Here is a 13759-nt window from a genome sequence, read left to right as displayed (position 1 = left end):
CCTTCACACACCCACATGCGAGGCCCCCCCCTGCACACCCCTGTGCACTTCTCCCCCTTGCACGCCCCCGTGCGAGGCCCTTTGCACGTCCCCGTGTCCCGCAGGTACGGCAAGCGTGCCAGCCCGAGGCCGTGGTGTCGGAGCTGCTCCTGGGGGCCACCGGCGACAGGTCCTGGTGAGTGCCCCCCCCCACCCTTTTCCCTGTCCCCCCCCTCCCTGGGTAAGGGGCTGTGGCCCCTTCTGCACCCCAGGGTGGGGGTCCTGGGGGTGCTGGGGGGGGGTCTCACATCAGCTCTTCCCACAGGTATGACGCCGATGCTGCGTGGTGACCGGGTGCCCCCAACACTCCAGATCCCCCAAAATCCCCCCAGTCCCCCCCCCAATTCCCCCCCGTGGCTCCCTCCGGGGGTCCCAGCAGCCGGGGCCAGCCCCAGCCCCATGCCAGGGGGTTGGGAGCCCCCCCTCCAGAGCCCAGCCCGGAGGTGTCCCATGGAGGGGGGGGGGACCCCGATCCCGTCCCCTCCCCGCTGCTGTCGGGGGGGGGGCCCCGCGCGGTCCCCGAACGTTGTCACCAGTGGCAATAAAGAGCAGAGCGTGGGCACCCCTCGTGTGCTGGGGGGGGGAGATGGAGGGGTTCGGGGGGGCTGGAGGAGGGTGGAAAGAGGGATGGGGGGGTGCGGGGGGGAGAGATGGAGCGGAGGAGGAAGGAGGGGACAGGGGGAGATGGATGGAGGATGGGGGGATGGAAAGAGGGGAGCAGGGAGGGATGGAGGAGAGGAGGGGGGAGGCAGGGAGAGATGGAGAGATGGAGCGGAGGAGGATGGAAAGAGGGATGGAGGGGTTTGGGGGGGACAGAGGGGTGCAGGGGGGGAGAGATGGAGCGGAGGAGAGGATGGGAGATGAAAGAGGGGGGCAGGGAGGGATGGAGGAGAGGATGGAGGAGGGGATGGAAAGGGGGGTGCAAGGAAGGATGGAGGAGGGTGCAGGGGGTGAAGGGAGGGATGGAGTGGAAGAGGATAGAAAGAGGGACATGGAGGGATGGAGGAGAGGGGGGTGGAGAGAGGGATGGAGGGATGGAGGGGGGATGGAGAGATGGGGCAGAGGGTGCAGGAGAGGAGGGGGGATGGAGGAGAGGATGGGGGGATGCAGAGGATGGAAAGAGGGATGGAAAAAGGGATGGAGGAGAGGAGGGGGGGAGGCAGGGAGAGATGGAGGAGGATGGAGGGAGGGATGGAGGGGTGCGGGGGGGGTGGAGAGATGCAGGGGAGGAAGCAGGAGAGGGTGGGGGGATGGAAAGAGGGGGGCAGGGAGGGATGGAGGAGAGGAGGGGGGATGTGGGAGGGATGGGGGGTGCAGGGAGGATGGAAGGAGAGAGGGATGCAGGAGAGGAGGGAGGGAAAGGGGGAGGGATGTGGGGGGGCTGCAGGCGAGAATGGGGGTGCTGGGGGATGGGGGGGGTGCACGGGGCTGGCTGGAGGCCCAAGGGAGCAGCGGGGGGGGGCTGCGGGGGGGGGGGGAGGGAGCAGGGGACGAGGGGCTGGGGGGCTGCGGGGGGGGCAGTGGGGAGGGAGGGAAAGAGCAGGGGGGGATTTGGGGGGTGTGGGGGCTCCATGGGCTGGGTGTGGGGGTGCTCTGGGCATGGGGGGAGCACACAGGATGGGGGTAGAGGTGCACGGGGTGTGGGGGTGTGGGGGTGCTGCGGTGGGTGCTGGGAGCACTGGTACGGGGTGGGGGGGGTCTTCTGTGTGAGGGGTGCTGGGGGCACTGGGTATGGGGCGCAGGGGGCACTGGGAACACTGGTATGGGTGCAGCAAGCACTGGGTGCACTGGTATGGGTGAGCTCAGTACTGGGATCACTGGGTATAGGGTGCTGGGGTCACTGGGAACACTGGGTATGGGCTGGGGGGCACTGGGAACACTGGTATAAGTGTACTGGGTGCTGGGCACACTGGTATGGGTGCACTGGGTGCACTGGGAGCACTGGTATGGGCTGCTGGGTGCACTGGTGTGTGGCTGCACTGGTGTGGGTGCTGACTGGGGGGGCCCCCACCCCTCTGTCCATCCGTCCGTCCCCCTGTCCCCCTGTCCCCCCCCCGGGGCACAGACGCTGTGGGTTCAGCCCCTCGCCCCCCCCAGGTGCCCCCAGCCCCAGCGTCAAACATTAACCAGGGCCAGGCGAGGGGCCAGCTGTCCCCATGTCCCCCCCCCTACTGCTGCCCCCCTGTCCCCCCTGGCAACCCGGCCGCGGGGTGACATCAGCAGGGGGGGACAGGGGATGGGGGGGACGGGGGATATAAGGGACAGCACTGGGGTGGCAGCGGTGGCACCGAGGAGCCAGGGAGCTGTCCCCTGTGTCCCCTGTGTCCCCCGTGTCCCCTGTGTGAGCGTGTCCCTGTGCCACCGCTCGTGGAAGCAGGTGAGGGGTGGGGGGTCCTGGGGGGTCCTGGGGGGTCTTGGGGGGTGCTGGGGGGTCTGGGTGCTGGGGAGGTTGGGGGCAGCACCCATGGGGGGGGAAGCAGGAGGATTTGGGGTGTTTGCAGCTGTGCACGCACACGTGCAAGGCTGAGAGTGTGTGGGTGTGAGGCGTGCTGTGCACACGCGTGTGAGTGCTCAGGGGTGATGCGGGGGTGCTCTGGGAGAGGAGCGTTCCCTGCAGGTGTGTGTGCAAAGCATGCATGTGTGCATGTGTGCATGTGCTGCAGTGTGCAAGAGTGCGTGCATTGCACATATGTGCATGCAACACGTGCATTTGCAAGCACGCACTTGTTGCACGCTTGTGCATGCTATGTGTGAGCGTGCAAGCGTGCGTGTGCATGCGTGTGCCCTTGGCTGATGTCCCCCCCCGTGCAGCCATGCCTCCCCGCTGGGCCTCGCTGCTGCTGCTGGGCTGCTGCCTGGTGCTGCTGGCCGGGCACCCGGCCGCCGCCGGCCCCTCGCAGCCCACCTACCCCGGGGACGATGCCCCCGTCGAGGACCTGGTGCGCTTCTACAACGACCTGCAGCAGTACCTCAACGTGGTCACGCGGCACCGGTGAGTAGGGGGATGTGGGGGGGGCCTGCTGCGATGCACTCCCAGTTGCAATGCCCCCTCCCCTTGCAAATTACTCCCTGCTGCAATGCACTCCGTGTTGCAAATTGCTCCCCATTGCAATGCGCTCCCCGTTGCAAGTTACTTCCCAGTTGCAACACACTCCCCATTGCAATGCACTCCCTGTTGTAATGCCCCACCTTGCAAATTACTCCCTGTTGCAAATTACTCCCCATTGCAATTCACTCCCTGTTGCAGTGCACACCCCACCCCGTTGCAAATTACTTCCCAGTTGCAACACACTCCCAGCAACTCCCTGTTGCAATGCACTCCCATTTCCAATACACTCCTCATTGCAAATTACTACCCATTGCAAATTACTTCCCGTTGGAATGCACTCCCTGTTGCAACACACTCCTTGTTGCAATCTGCTTGCACCTGCATCCCCGTTGCAATGCACTCCCAGTTGCACTGTGCTCTTTTGCTGCAACTTGCTCACCCACTGCAACCAGATCCTCCCCGCAATGCCCCCCCTTGCAGTGTGCTCCCCATTGCATTGTGCTCCCCCGTTGCACTGCACCACCCATTGCAATTCGCTTTCCTCTTGCAACCAGCTCCCTTTGCAACGCGCTCCCTGCACGTTCCCTGCTTCACCCCCTCAGGTACTGCTGCAACCTGCAACCCTGCTGCTGCACCCTCCCATTGCAACGCCTCCCTCCTTGCAATTCACAGCTCCCTTGCAGCGCGTTCCCTGGCTGCACCCCTTGCTCGCTGCACCCCCGTTGCCCCCCCTGACGTGTCCCCCCCCCGCAGGTACGGCAGGCGGTCGAGCAGCCGGGGGCTGTGCGAGGATCCCATGGGTGCCGCCGGGTGCTGAGAAGGGGCGACCACGGCCCCAAGCGGGCGAAGAGGAGCCCAGGGAGGGGGGGGGGGCAAACACCCCCAGCCCCCGCTGCACCTGCAGCACGCCTCCAACTGTCCCCCCCCCACACCCCCCAATAAACCCCATTGCAGCCACCTCCTGCCTCTGTCTGCTGGGGGGGCTGTGCTGGGGACACTGGGGACATGGGGGGGAGGACATTGCATGGGGGGGGGCACGGTGTGCATGAGCTGCTGCTGCGTGGGGGGGCTCGTGTGCATGCACACGCGTGTGTAAGCACGCACCCAGCCTGCAAGGGCTGTGCACACGCGTGTGCAAACTGCACACCAGACCGTGCACTGCGTGTGTGCAATAAGGGGGGGGGTCGTACTCGCGTGGGGGGGCACTCGGGTGCTCTGCAGACGTGCCCCCCTTTCCACCCCGGGTGCGTGCGCGTGGGTGTGTGCGCGTGCACACGCGCGGGGGGCGGGCTCTTTAAATCCGCGCCCCCCCCCCCCAGGAGCTCCCTGCCCGCCCCCTCGGTTGCCATGGTAACGGTGACCCCCTCCATCTCCCCCCCCCCCCGCCCGCCCCTTTAAAGGGGACGCACCCGCAGCTCCCCCCCCCCCCAACCCCGGGAGGCTGCGGGGCTGCGTGCGGGGGGGGTCCCACGGGTGAGCAGGCACGGGGGGGGCGCGCGTGGGTGTGCACGGGGTGTGCAAGCACAGGGGGGGGGGCATGCACGAGGGGGGTGGGTTTGCACGGGGGTGTGCAAGCACCGAGGGGGCATGCATGGGGTGTGTGCAGCAGGTTTGCACGGGGGTGTGTGTGCATGCACGTGGGGGTGAGCACGGGTGAGTGTGCAAAGGGAGGTGTGCACTGGCTTGTGCACACGAGTGTGCATCCACATGAGCATGCACCGTGGGGTGCATGGCTCTGCACACACGTGTGAGCATGCACAAGCGTGTCCGTGGGTGCTCAGGGTTGTGCACACGCACGTGTGTGCATGCAGGTGCGTGTGCATGCAGCATGTGGTTGTGTGCAGGGCAATGCACACAACTGCTCACATGGTGCACGAGTGTGAGTGTGCAAAGGCACGTGCTTGTGCACAGATGTGCATATGGCTGTGCGAGCAGGTGTGCACACGAGTGTGCAGAGGTAGGTGTGCGCCACATCCTCATCACACTGAGTGCATGCATGCGTGTTGCACGTGAGCACACGCGTGTGTGCATTACCTTGCACACTGTGCACGGGACCGTTGCTGTGCGAGCACACTCTGGTGCGCGTGCAGGAGCCGTGCACACCTGCGTGTGCACACCCACCCACGCACAGTTGCATGCCCCCCATTGCACACCCATGCCCCTCGTTGCACACCCATGCCCCCCGTTGCACGCCGGGGTGCTGCGGGGTGCAGCGGGCTCGGGGGGGGCCGCGGTACCCGGATCTGGGCAGGAGGCGGGCGGAGGCCGGGCAATGCGCCCGCAGCCATGAGCAGCGGCCCCGGCCGTGGGGCCTCGCCGCCCTCCCCGGCCCCCCCCGGGCCCCCCCTGGGACCCCAAGGTAGGGGGGGGAGCCGGGGTCCAAGGGGGGGGGGGCCGGGGGGGTGATGCCAAGCTAAGGGGCAGGTGGTGCGTGGGGATGGAATGGGGGGGCTGGGGTAAGGAGATGAGGTTGGGGGGGGTCCTGGGCCAGGCTGTGACCCCCCCCAGGTGTGGGGTGGGGGCTGCCTGTGTTGCAGCCCCCCCCCCCGGCTGGCACATCCCCCCCCCCATCACACGCAGCCTCTGGGTGCATCTCCTCGGCTCCCTGCTGCAGCGCAGCCCCTGCGCGGTGCAACCCCCCCCCCGCTGCATGCACGGCCCGGCTGCATCACCCCCCCCCCCCCCCCCCCCCCCCCCGGCTGTAAGGCACCCCCGCGTTTGCATTGCAACCCCCTCACTTGCATCGTGCCCCCCCCCCCCCGTTTGTATTGCAACCCCCTCGTTTTCATTGCACATCCTTAATTTGCATTGCAGCCCCTTCATCTCCACTGCAAGCCCTTCATTTTTATTGCACCCCCCCCTCGTTTGCATTACAGCCCCCCCTGCCCCCCCCACTGCATTGCAACCCCTTCATCTTTATTTCAACCCCCCCTTGTTTGCTCTGTTACATTGCAACCCCCCCCTCTGCCTTGGCTGTATTGCATCCCCAGTTGCATTGCAGCCCCCCCCCCCCTCGTTGCATTGCAGCCCCCCCCCCCCCGTTGCATTGCAGCCCCCCCCCCCCATTGCATTGCAAACCCACCTGCTGCTGCAAGTACCGACTGTGGGGAACCCCCCCTGGGGGTTGGGGGGATTCCCTCCTGAAGCCCCTCCCAAAGTGAAGGATTTTTTTTGGGGGGTCTCTCCTTGTTGCCCCCACCTCATGGACTGTGCAATCTCCTGCAACTATTGGGGGGGGGGTCCGCAGATCCATGGGGGGGGCAGTCCTTTGCAGGGAAACTGAGGCACGGGGAGGCCACAGCACGGAGCTGCCCCCCCCCACCACAGTAGGGCTGCCCCTTACCCCTCTGTGAGGTGCTTTGGGATGGGGGGGGCACCCCACGGCCACCCCCCCGACGTGTCCCCGTGCCCCAGCCATGCAGCAGGTCCTCGACAACCTCCTGGGCCTCCCCAGCGCCCCCGGCGCCGCCGACCTCGACCTCATCTTCCTGCGGGGCATCATGGAGAGCCCCATAGTGCGCTCCTTGGCGAAGGTACCGGGGGGTGGGGGGCACCGTGACCCCCCCCGGGCCACCCCCAATGCATGGGGGGGCACAGGGGGGATGTGGGAGCACGGGGGTGCATGGATGGGGGGGTGTGCAAGGGCACATATGCATGCGTGTGTGTGTGCATGCATTGTGCTGCTGTGTGGAGCAAGGTGCACGGTTGTGTCTGCTTGCACGTGTGTGTGTGTGTGTGCAGGAGTGTGGTGGGAGGTGTGCACACGTGTGTGCGTGCACCTGAGGGTGTGCATGTGCAGATGTGTGCATGCACATGCATGGTTGTGTGCTTGCATGCCTGTGTGTAAATGCAGGGAGGTGTGCACATGTGGAAGCAAGTGTGCATGTTTGCACGCGCGTGTGTGCACAGCCGGGTGTGCCCGGCTGCTGTGCTGCAGCTGTGTGCGGGGTGGGGGGCATCAGGAGGGGGCTGAGGGTGGGTGGGTGGGGAGAGGAGAGGTGGTGTGCAAGGAGGCATGTGTGCACGTGTGTGTGTGTTTGTGTGTGCATCACCTGCCAGGCATGCGCATGGAGAGCACGTGGTTGCGCCCCCCCATTCCGCGTGTCCACCCGCGTGTGCACACTTGCACGTGCACACATGTGCTGGTGGCAGGGAGGTGTGCGTGCAGGTGTGCATGCACAAGCATACCCCTGTGGCTTTGCACGTGCATCCCAAAGGATGAGTTTGCACACGTGCATGTGCGCACAGGGCGCTGTGAGCATGCATTGCATGCACACACGCGTGTGTGTGTGTGTGTGTGCGTGCACGCACACCGGGCGCTGGTGGCAGCGGGGGGTCCCTCGCCCCCACCGCAGGCCCACGAGCGGCTGGAGGAGACGAAGCTGGAGGCGGTGCGGGACAACAACGTGGAGCTGGTGCAGGACATCCTGCGTGACATCGGGCACCTGGCGCGCCAGGACAGCGCCGCGGCCGAGCTGGCACGCATCCTGCGCGAGCCGCACTTCCAGGTGTGCTGCGCGTGCACGGTGCGTGTGCGAGGCAAGGGAGCGTGCAAAGCCCCCCTGACGGCTGCGTGCTTTGCAGTCCCTGCTGGAGACCCACGACTCGGTGGCCTCCAAGAGCTACGAGACCCCCCCGCCCAGCCCCGTGCTGGACCCGACCTTCAACAACCAGCCCGTGCCCCCCGACGCCGTGCGCATGGTGGGCATCCGCAAGGTGGCCGGGGAGAACCTGGTGAGAGCGGGCTGGGGGCGCTGCGGGGGGGCTGGGGGTGCTGCTGGGGGTGCTGCAAGGTGCTGGGGGCATTGCTGGGTGCTGGGGACACTGCTGGGTGCTGGGTGCTGCTGGGTGCTGGGGACATTTTTGGGGGCACTTTTGGGTGCTGGGGGCATTGCAATGCGCTGGGGATGTTGCAGGGTGCTGGGGGCATTGCTGGGGGCATTGCAGGGTGCTGGGGTCACTGTAGGGTGCTGGGGGCATCACCGGGTGCTGGTGGCATTGCTGGAGGTGCTGGTGGGTGCTGGGGGCATTGCAATGCTCTGGGGATGTTGCAGGGTGCTGGGGGGCATTGCAGGGTGCTGGGGGGATTGCTGGGTGCTGGGGGGCATTGCTGGGTGCCGGGGCATTGCTGAGGACCTCGCAGGGTGCTGGGACCCCCTCGCTGCCATCCCTGCTGGTGCTGGGCACTGCCGGGGGGGGCTGACTTGGGGCCGTGCCCCCAGGGGGTGACGTTCCGGGTGGAGCGGGGGGAGCTGGTGATCGCCCGCATCCTGCACGGGGGCATGGTGGCCCAGCAGGGCCTGCTGCATGTGGGGGACGTCATCCGGGAGGTGAACGGGCGCGAGGTGGGCAGCGACCCGCGGGCGCTGCAGGACAGCCTGCGCCACGCCAGCGGCAGCGTCGTGCTCAAAATCCTGCCCAGCTACCAGGAGCCGCACCCGCCCCGGCAGGTACCCGCGTGTCCTGCGTGTCCTGCGTGTCCTGCACCCTGCGTCCTGCATCCTCATCCCACATCCCACACCGTGCGTGTCCCACACCATGCATCCTCATCCTGCACCATGCATCGTGCACCGTGCACCCGTTATGTCCCGAGCCCTGCGTCCTGCACCATGCACTCTGCACCCACCTCCTGCACCCCTCCCCCTGCACCAGCACCCTGCCTGTGGCTCGCGTCCCTGCCCTTCCCCTGTGCTGTCCCCATGCCTCTGTTGTCCCCGTGCTGCTTCCCTGCTGCATGGCCACGCACCCCCTGTCCCCCTGCCCCCTGGCCCCCTGCTCCCTGGCCCCCCACCCCCTTGCTGTGCGCCCTGTGTCCCATTTCCCCATGCCCCACGTCCCCCTGTGCCCCACATCCCCAGCCCCCCAAGGCTGGGGTCCCCAATCCCCCATGTCCCAGCACCCCCAGGGACACCCCCCTCCTGTCCCCATCCCCGTCCCCACATGGGACCCAGGTGCCGTGCCCCCCACCCCTCACCGTGCCAGCCTCCCGCTGTCACCCTCGGGGACAAAGCAGCGCTGTCACCACGTCCCCTGGCACCGCGCCGCCTGGCACCGCGCGTCCCCAACCGGGCTGTCCCCGGGCACCCCCCTGCTCCCCGGCACCGGGGTCCCTTGGGTGCCGCGGGCGCACACGCGTGCACACATGTGTGCCATCGCCGCGGCGCTGTGCGTGGGCGCCGGGCTGTGCGTGGGCACTGTGCTCTGCGTGGGTGCCACCCTGGGAGCGCTGTGGTGCGTGGCAGCAGCCGTGGGTGCCGCCTGCGTGTGCGCGGGTGCCTTGCACGCCTGCCTGCGCCGGGTGGCACGGAGGATGCACACGCGCGTGCACGTGTGAGCGTGCGGGGAGCTGCTGGGGAAACCGAGGCGCAAGCCAGCAGAGGTCCGGGAGCACGGGAACGCGGCACCCGTGGGCTCTCCCCTCTCTCCTGTCCCCACTGGTGCCCCCCCCGACCCCCCCCCCAGGTCTTTGTGAAGTGCCACTTCGACTACGACCCGGCCTCCGACAGCCTCATCCCCTGCAAGGAGGCCGGGCTCCGCTTCGCCGCCGGGGACCTGCTGCAGATCGTCAACCAGGATGACCCCAACTGGTGGCAGGTGAGGGGGGGGGGCACGGGGGGGCTGCTCCTTGTCCCCCACCCCCAGACTGGGGTCCCCCAGCAGCTGGGGGCTGCGGAGGTTTGGGGTGCGCTTGGGGCTGGGGAGGGTCCCTGTGGGGAGGGGTCCTTGTGTGCCACGCGGTGTCCCCTCAACCCCAGGGGGGGCAGCACGGGGGGGTTCCCAGGGGTGTGTGGTCCCCATTTTTCCCACTGTGTCCCCTCAACCCCAGGGGTGCAGCACGGGGGTGTCCCCAGCGATATGGGGTCCCCATGTGCCACACTGTGTCCTTCTGACCCCAAGGGGGTTCCCATGGGTCTCCATGTGCCGTGCTGTGTCCCCCCTCCCAGGGGTGCAGCACGGGGGTGTCCCCAGGGACGTGGGGTCCCCACGTGCCACTCTGTCCCCCCCAGGCATGCCACGTGGAGGGGGGCAGCGCGGGGCTCATCCCCAGCCAGCTGCTGGAGGAGAAGCGCAAAGCCTTCGTGAAGCGGGACCTGGAGGTGCCCCCCGCGTCCGGTACGGTGCCAAACCCCCTCCCCAACCCCCCCGGCAATGTCCCTGTGCCATGGTGCTGTCCCCAGCCCCAGCTCAAGCGTCCCCGTGCCCTCGGCAGGGGCCTTGTGCGGCAGCCTCAGCGGGAGGAGGAAGAAGAGGATGATGTACCTGACCACCAAGAACGCCGGTGAGCGATGCCACCAGCGAAGGGGGGGGTCCCAGAGCCACATGGGGGTCCTTGGGCCACCTGGGGGGAGTCCCTGGGCCATGCGGGGTCTCTGGGCGATGTGGGGGTTCCTGGAGCCACGTGGGGGTCCCTGTGCCATGCAGGGGTCCCTGTGCCACACGAGGGTCCCAGGGCCATGTGGGGGTCCTGGGGCCACCCTGGGGTCCCCACAGCAGCTGCTGAGGGTCCCCCCCTGTCCCTCGGGCAGAGTTTGACCGCCACGAGCTGCTCATCTACGAGGAGGTGGCGCGGATGCCGCCCTTCCGTCGGAAAACCCTGGTGCTCATCGGCGCCCAGGGCGTGGGGCGCCGCAGCCTCAAGAACAAGCTGCTCATGTCTGACCAGGCGCGCTACGGCACCACCATCCCCTGTGAGTGTCACCGTGTCCCCCCCCTCCCCCCCCCCCGGGGCCCCTGGGATGCCACCGTCCCCCAAAGGCACCGCGGTCCCCCTGAAAGCATCGCCGTCTGCTGGACAGCCAGGATGGGATCCTTGGGAAGGGGACCCTGGGAAGGGGACACCAGGAATAGGACCCTAGGAACAAGACCCTTGGGATGGGACCCCAGGAATAGGACTGCTGGGATGGGATCGTTGGGAAGGGGACCCCGAGAACAGGACCCCAGGAACGGGACCCCAGGGATGGGACTACCGGGATGGGATCCTTGGGAATGGGACCCCTGGGATGGAATCCCCAGGAATGGGACCGCCAGGATAGGACCCCCGGAATGGGACACCTGGAATAGGACCCTAGGAATGGGGTCCTTGGGATGGGACCCCAGGGATAGAACTGCTGGGATGGGATCTTTGGGAATGGGACCCCTGGAGTGGGACTACTGGGGTGGGATCCTTGGGAATAGGACCCCAGGAAGGGTACCCCAGGAACTGGATTTCTGGGATGGGATCAATGGGAATAGGACCCCAGGAATGGGACCCCAGGAATGGGACTACTGGGATGGGATCCTTGGGAATGGGACCCCTGGGATGGAATCCCCAGGAATGAGATGGCCAGGATGGGACCCCTGGAATGGGACCCCAGGGACAGGATCTGTGGAATGGGATCTTTGGGATGGGACTCCACAATTGGGACCCCAGGAGCAAGACCCCTGGAATGAGATCTTTGGGATGGGACCCCAGGAATGGGACCCAAGGAACGGGACTCCTGGGATGGGATCCTTGGGAATGGGACCCCAGGGAAGGGGACCCCAGAAACAGGACCCCCGGGCTGGGCGTGCTCAAGGCTCTCCGTGCCGTGCAGACACGTCGCGGAAGCCGAAGGAGAGCGAGAAGGACGGGCACGGGTACCGCTTCGTGTCACGGGGCGAGATGGAGGCGGACATCAAGGCCGGGCGCTACCTGGAGCACGGCGAGTACGAGGGCAACCTCTACGGCACCAAGATCGACTCCATCCGCGCCGTGGTGGACGCGGGCAAGATGTGCATCCTGGATGTCAACCCCCAGGTATGGAAGCACCCACCGGGGGGGTGTTTATGGGGTTTTGGGGGGGCTCAGCCCCGTCCCATCCCGCCCAGGCGGTGAAGGTGCTGAGGACGGCCGAATTCGTGCCCTACGTGGTGTTCATCGAAGCCCCCGGCCCCGACACACTGCGCGCCATGAACCGGGCGGCGCTGGAGAGCGGCGTGGCCACCAAGCAGCTCACGGTGGGGGACACGGGGACATGGGGATGGGACCTTGGAGAGACCCTGGGGAGGTGATAGGATGGGGACCAGGGAACCTGGGAGGACCTGATGGGATGGGGACCTTGCAGGGATCTTGGGGAGGCAATGGGACAGGGACCGGGGACCTTGCCGGGAGGCGATGGGATGGGGACCCTGGGGGGATTTTGGGAGGTGATGGGGTGGGGACCCTGGGGAGATGATGGGATGGGGACTGGGGACCTTGGGGAGGCGATGGGGTGGGAACCCTGGGGAGATAATGGGACAGGGATTGGGGACCTTGGGGAGGCGATGGGACAGGGACCAGGGACCTTGGGGATAGGCGATGGGATGGGGACCTTGGGGGGACTTTGGGGAGGCGATGGGGAAACTGAGGCAGCTCCTGCGCGGGGCAGGAGGCGGACGCCAGGCGGACGGTGGAGGAGAGCGGCCGCATCCAGCGCGGCTACGGCCACTACTTCGACCTCAGCCTCACCAACGACGACCTGGAGCGCACCTTCGGGCGCCTGCGCCAGGCCATGGAGCGCCTGCGCGTCGAGCCCCAGTGGGTGCCCGTCAGCTGGGTCTACTAGTGCCCCCCCCCCCCCCACCCCCCCGTGCCATGAGTGTGCCAAGGAGGACCTGAGAGGGGGGTTTGGGGTCTGCAGACCTCCCCCCGTCCCCGTGCCCAGCCCCTCTCTCCCTCCCACCCACTCCCAGATTGTATTTTTTTTTATTATTTTTGTGTTTTCTTTTGGGGGGGGGGAGGCACAAGCAGGTGGTGGGGCTGCCCCCCCTTCCTGTGCCCACACAGCTAAAACACTGCCAAAACTTGCCCCCCTCCTCCCAGCCACTTTGTTCCAGTGCTCCCCCCCCCCAGGCCCCCACCCTGGGGTGCCCAAGGTGCTGGGTGGCCCCTGCCTCAGTTTCCCCATGGGAACACCCCCCCCCCCCCGGGAGGGGTCTGCGCCCAGCCCTCCTGCTGTCCCCACCCCCCTTCCCAGGTAGCAATAACCCCCCCCCGAGGATCCCTACCGTGTAATTAGCCCTCAATTAACTCTGTAATTAATGAGCCCTGTAATTAAGCCCTGGGGTGCTGCTGGGGGTGTCTGGGGGGGGTGATGCCAGGGGACGGGGACACGGGGGGGGGAGCGCAGGGTCTGGCTGCGGGGGTGGGTGCACGTGAGTGTGCACATGAGTGTGCCCAGCCCGGGGGCTCTGTGCTGCCTCTGCTGTGTCCCCTTTGTCCCCGTGCCCCTGTCCTGTGGGGACACCCCGGGGTGCCCACGTCCCCGTCCCCGGGTTGCTCCTTTTTGGTACTTTGCTGTGACTTTTATTAAAGATCAAGGACAGAAAAGCTGCGCCTTTGTGTCACCGTGGGCAAAGCGGGTGGGGGCTGTGCCACCCGTGTCACCCCTGTCACCCGCGTCACCTGTGTCACCTGTGGCCCTCTCCCACCCGATGCTGATGGTTTCGCTCTGCAAAAGGCTGCTCCACCCGCGCTTGGCACCCAGAGGGTGTCTGGGGGGTGCCACACACGCGTGTGCGCGCGTGTCGGTGTGCACCTGGGTGTGCGCAGCGGGGCTGCGTGGGTGGCTGTGGCTGCTGTGTGCGTTTGTGTGCGCACATGGGGGGGGGGTGTGCACACGGGGTGTGTGTGTGTGTGTGTGCATGGGTGTGTTTGTGCACACGGGGGGGGGG

General features: G+C 67.0%; 2 protein-coding genes across 2 annotated transcripts; both read left to right on the top strand.

Annotated features, from left to right (window-relative positions):
• Positions 1-2268: 2268 nt before the first annotated feature.
• Positions 2269-4040, top strand: LOC137844649 (pancreatic polypeptide). The gene is made up of 3 exons (XM_068661126.1): positions 2269-2416; positions 2851-3031; positions 3842-4040. The coding sequence occupies exons 2-3, from the start codon at positions 2853-2855 to the stop codon at positions 3903-3905; spliced, it is 243 nt and encodes an 80-aa protein (XP_068517227.1). The 5' UTR covers positions 2269-2416; positions 2851-2852; the 3' UTR covers positions 3906-4040.
• Positions 4041-5297: 1257 nt separating this feature from the next.
• MPP2 (MAGUK p55 scaffold protein 2) lies at positions 5298-13410 on the top strand. The gene is made up of 12 exons (XM_068661193.1): positions 5298-5447; positions 6503-6621; positions 7444-7596; positions 7673-7822; positions 8311-8538; positions 9551-9682; positions 10096-10201; positions 10299-10367; positions 10615-10776; positions 11662-11864; positions 11936-12064; positions 12475-13410. The coding sequence occupies exons 1-12, from the start codon at positions 5375-5377 to the stop codon at positions 12649-12651; spliced, it is 1701 nt and encodes a 566-aa protein (XP_068517294.1). The 5' UTR covers positions 5298-5374; the 3' UTR covers positions 12652-13410.
• The last annotated feature ends 349 nt before the right edge of the window (positions 13411-13759 follow it).

The sequence above is a fragment of the Anas acuta genome, chromosome 25 (genome assembly GCF_963932015.1).
Source record: "Anas acuta chromosome 25, bAnaAcu1.1, whole genome shotgun sequence".
Classification (NCBI taxonomy): domain Eukaryota; kingdom Metazoa; phylum Chordata; class Aves; order Anseriformes; family Anatidae; genus Anas; species Anas acuta.
The sequence above is the reverse complement of the archived record's forward strand: the minus strand, read 5'-3'. Positions and strand labels throughout refer to the sequence as shown.

Coding starts and splice junctions, on each gene's coding strand:
- MPP2 (XM_068661193.1), top strand. CDS start 5,375: ATGAGCAGCGGCCCCGGCCGTGGGGCCTCGCCGCCCTCCCCGGCCCCC. Junction 7,823..8,310: donor AGGTGGCCGGGGAGAACCTG/GTGAGAGCGGGC, acceptor CCGTGCCCCCAG/GGGGTGACGTTCCGGGTGGA. Junction 10,777..11,661: donor CTACGGCACCACCATCCCCT/GTGAGTGTCACC, acceptor CGTGCCGTGCAG/ACACGTCGCGGAAGCCGAAG.
- LOC137844649 (XM_068661126.1), top strand. CDS start 2,853: ATGCCTCCCCGCTGGGCCTCGCTGCTGCTGCTGGGCTGCTGCCTGGTG. Junction 3,032..3,841: donor AACGTGGTCACGCGGCACCG/GTGAGTAGGGGG, acceptor CCCCCCCCGCAG/GTACGGCAGGCGGTCGAGCA.